The sequence below is a fragment of the Miscanthus floridulus genome, chromosome 10 (genome assembly GCF_019320115.1).
Source record: "Miscanthus floridulus cultivar M001 chromosome 10, ASM1932011v1, whole genome shotgun sequence".
NCBI lineage: Eukaryota > Viridiplantae > Streptophyta > Magnoliopsida > Poales > Poaceae > Miscanthus > Miscanthus floridulus.
Window position 1 is genome coordinate 26,126,803 of NC_089589.1, and position 2,730 is coordinate 26,129,532.

Sequence of the window (2,730 nt, forward strand, 5' to 3'; positions counted from 1 at the left end):
GGCATCATTGTCCTTTCGGGGGACATGATGTAGTTTGATCCTCTAGAATTTGTCCTCAAGCTTGCGCACCTCCTGGCAGTATGCTGCCATGAGGGGGCTTTTGTAAGAGGACTCCTTCATGCCTTGGTCAACGATCAACTCTGAGTCGCCACGGACGTAGAGCCACGTAGCGCCGAGCTTGATGGCGATGCGCAGTCCGTTGATGAGGGCTTCGTATTCCGTGGTGTTGTTTGAGGCCGAAAAGTGGAGGCAGATCATGTAGCAGAGCCTATTCTCGTCTGGGGAGATTAGAACCACTCTAGCCCCCAAGCCGGGCGCCATTATCGACCCGTTGAAGTACATCATCCAGTACTCGTGGGTGACATCTAGGGTTGGGAGCTGGACCTCCATCCATTCGGCGACAAAGTCCGTGAGAGCCTGAGACTTAATAGTGGTGCAGGGGATATACCTGATGTCATGGCCCATTAGTTCGAGTGCCCACTTGGAGATCAGTCCTGTGGCGTCACGGTTGCGAACGATGTCTCCCATCAGGTATGAAGTGATGACTAGGACTTCATGGTCGGTGAAGTAGTGTAAGAGCTTCTGGGTCACCATCAACACGGCGTATAGAAGTTTTTGCACCTAGGGGTACCAAACCTTGGCATCGGTGAGTACCTCCCCAACGAAGTATATGGGTTGTTGGACCTTAAGGTGGTGTCCTAGCTCCTCCCTTTCGATGACTAGGGCGGCGCTTACCACGTGGTTGCATGCCGCGACATAGAGGAGGAGGGGTTCTCCCTGTTCTGGAGCGACGAGGATTGGGGCCGATGTCAGCGACGCTTTGAGGCTCTCCAAAGCTTGCTATGCTTCCTTAGTCCAGACAAAAGCGTCCGTCTTTTTGAGAAGCTTGTAGAGAGGCATCCCCCGCTCACCTAGCCGGGAGATGAACTGGCTCAGGGCAGCCAAGCAGCCGGTGAGCCTTTGTACGCCCTTGACATTGCATATAGGGCCCATATTGGAGATGTCCATGATTTTTTTGGGGTTGGCCTCGATACCGCATTCGGACACGATGTATCCAAGAAGCTTCCCCTTTGAAACCCCGAAAACACATTTTTGGGATTCAATTTGATGTTGAACCTTCAGAGGTTCGCAAACGTTGCGGCTAAGTTCGTAATCAGGCCACAAGCTTGAGCCGTTTTGACCACTATGTTATCAACATAGACAGTGATTGTTGGTTTTGGCCATTCGACTTGGTTAGGCTGGTCGAGCGGGTCGATTTGATCAGTGAAGCATTGCTGCATGCACCGTTGATAGGTGGCGCCAGTATTTTTTAGACCGAAAAGGCATGGTTATGTAACAGTATGAACCATACGGGGTGATGAATGAGGTTATGAGCTGGTCGGACTCTTTCATCGTGATCTGGTGACAGCCTGAGTAGGCATCCAAAAAGGAGAGGATTTCGCATCCTGAGGTGGAGTCGACTATCTAGTCAATGCGTGGCAAAGGAAAATGGTCCTTTGGGCACGCCTTTTTGAGGCCGGTATAATCAACGCACATTCTCCATTTCCTGGTCTTCTTTTTAATAAGAACAGGATTGCCAAGCTAGTTGGAGTGGTATACCTCCTTGATGAATCCGGCTGCCAGGAGTTTGGCGACCTCCTCGGCTATGGCCCTGCGCCTCTCATCATCAAAGCAACGTAGGCATTGCTTGGTAGGCTTGGAGCCCGGGATGAGGCGTAATGCATGCTCAGTGACCTCCCGTGGTATGCCTGGCATGTCAAAAGGTGTCCATGTGAAGACATCTCGATTGGCGTATAGAAAGTCGGTGAGCTCGCATTCCTATTTGTCCAAGAGTGGGGTCCTGATCTGCACCATCTTGGTTGGGTTGGTGGGGTCGATCCCCACTGCCTTAGTTTCCTCGAGTGGGCGGAAGGCAGTTGAGGAGGTTGGCTTGTTGTAGTCGGGGACTACTAGGGTCAACGATTCTTCGAGCCAAGGGAGCTCGGCTGAGTTGATGACGGTAGTGGCGAGCTCGTAATGCTCGTGGTCGCACGTGTTGGCATGTGAAAAGGTGCTGCCCACAGTGATGACGCTGTTCGGTCCCGACATCTTCAACTTGAGGTAGGTGTAGTTGGGGATCACCATGAACTTGGCGTAGCATGGCCGCCCCAAAATGGCATGGTAGGACCCTGGGAAGTCCACCACCTCGAAGGTGAGAACCTTCGAGCGTAAGTTGGCTCGGTCGCCAAATGTGATTGGTAGGTCAATCAGCACGAGTGGGTACACCTGCATCCCCAGGATCACACTGTGGAAGGGAGAGCTCATTGGGCAGAGCTCTGACTAGGGGATGTGCATGGTGTCGAGGGTGTCGACGTAGAGGATGTTGAGGCCACTGCCTCCGTCCATCAGCACCTTGGTGAGGCGCTTCTTGCGGACAATGGGGTCGATGATGAATGGGTAGTGACCTGGTATGGCGATGTGGGAAGGATGGTCCCTCTGATCAAAAGTGATCGGAGATTCTGACTAGCTAAGGAAGGAGGGGATAGCCATCTCAACGACGCATGCCTCTCTATAGTGCACTTTGTGCTGGCGCTTGGAGTAGATGGCATCAGATCCCCCAAAGATCATGAGGCATTCCCCGAGATCGGGAAAGCTGTCCCCATCCTTTCCTACCACGCCTCCCTTCTTGGCCACTGCCTCCTTGCCCTTTCCTTCTTTTGGCCCGTCGGTCTATCGCAGAAAGCGCTTGAG

The 2,730-nt window shown here is 52.9% G+C and overlaps 1 protein-coding gene across 1 annotated transcript; it reads right to left on the minus strand.

Moving 5' to 3' along the window:
• Window positions 1-1,818: 1,818 nt before the first annotated feature.
• Window positions 1,819-2,304, minus strand: LOC136488269 (uncharacterized). The gene has a single exon (XM_066485264.1). It carries the CDS (start codon window positions 2,302-2,304, stop codon window positions 1,819-1,821), a length of 486 nt encoding a protein of 161 aa, XP_066341361.1.
• Window positions 2,305-2,730: the final 426 nt, after the last annotated feature.

What these genes read in the sequence shown, in the direction of transcription:
- LOC136488269 (XM_066485264.1), bottom strand. Translation starts at nt 2,304, where the DNA reads ATGAGCTCTCCCTTCCACAGTGTGATCCTGGGGATGCAGGTGTACCCA.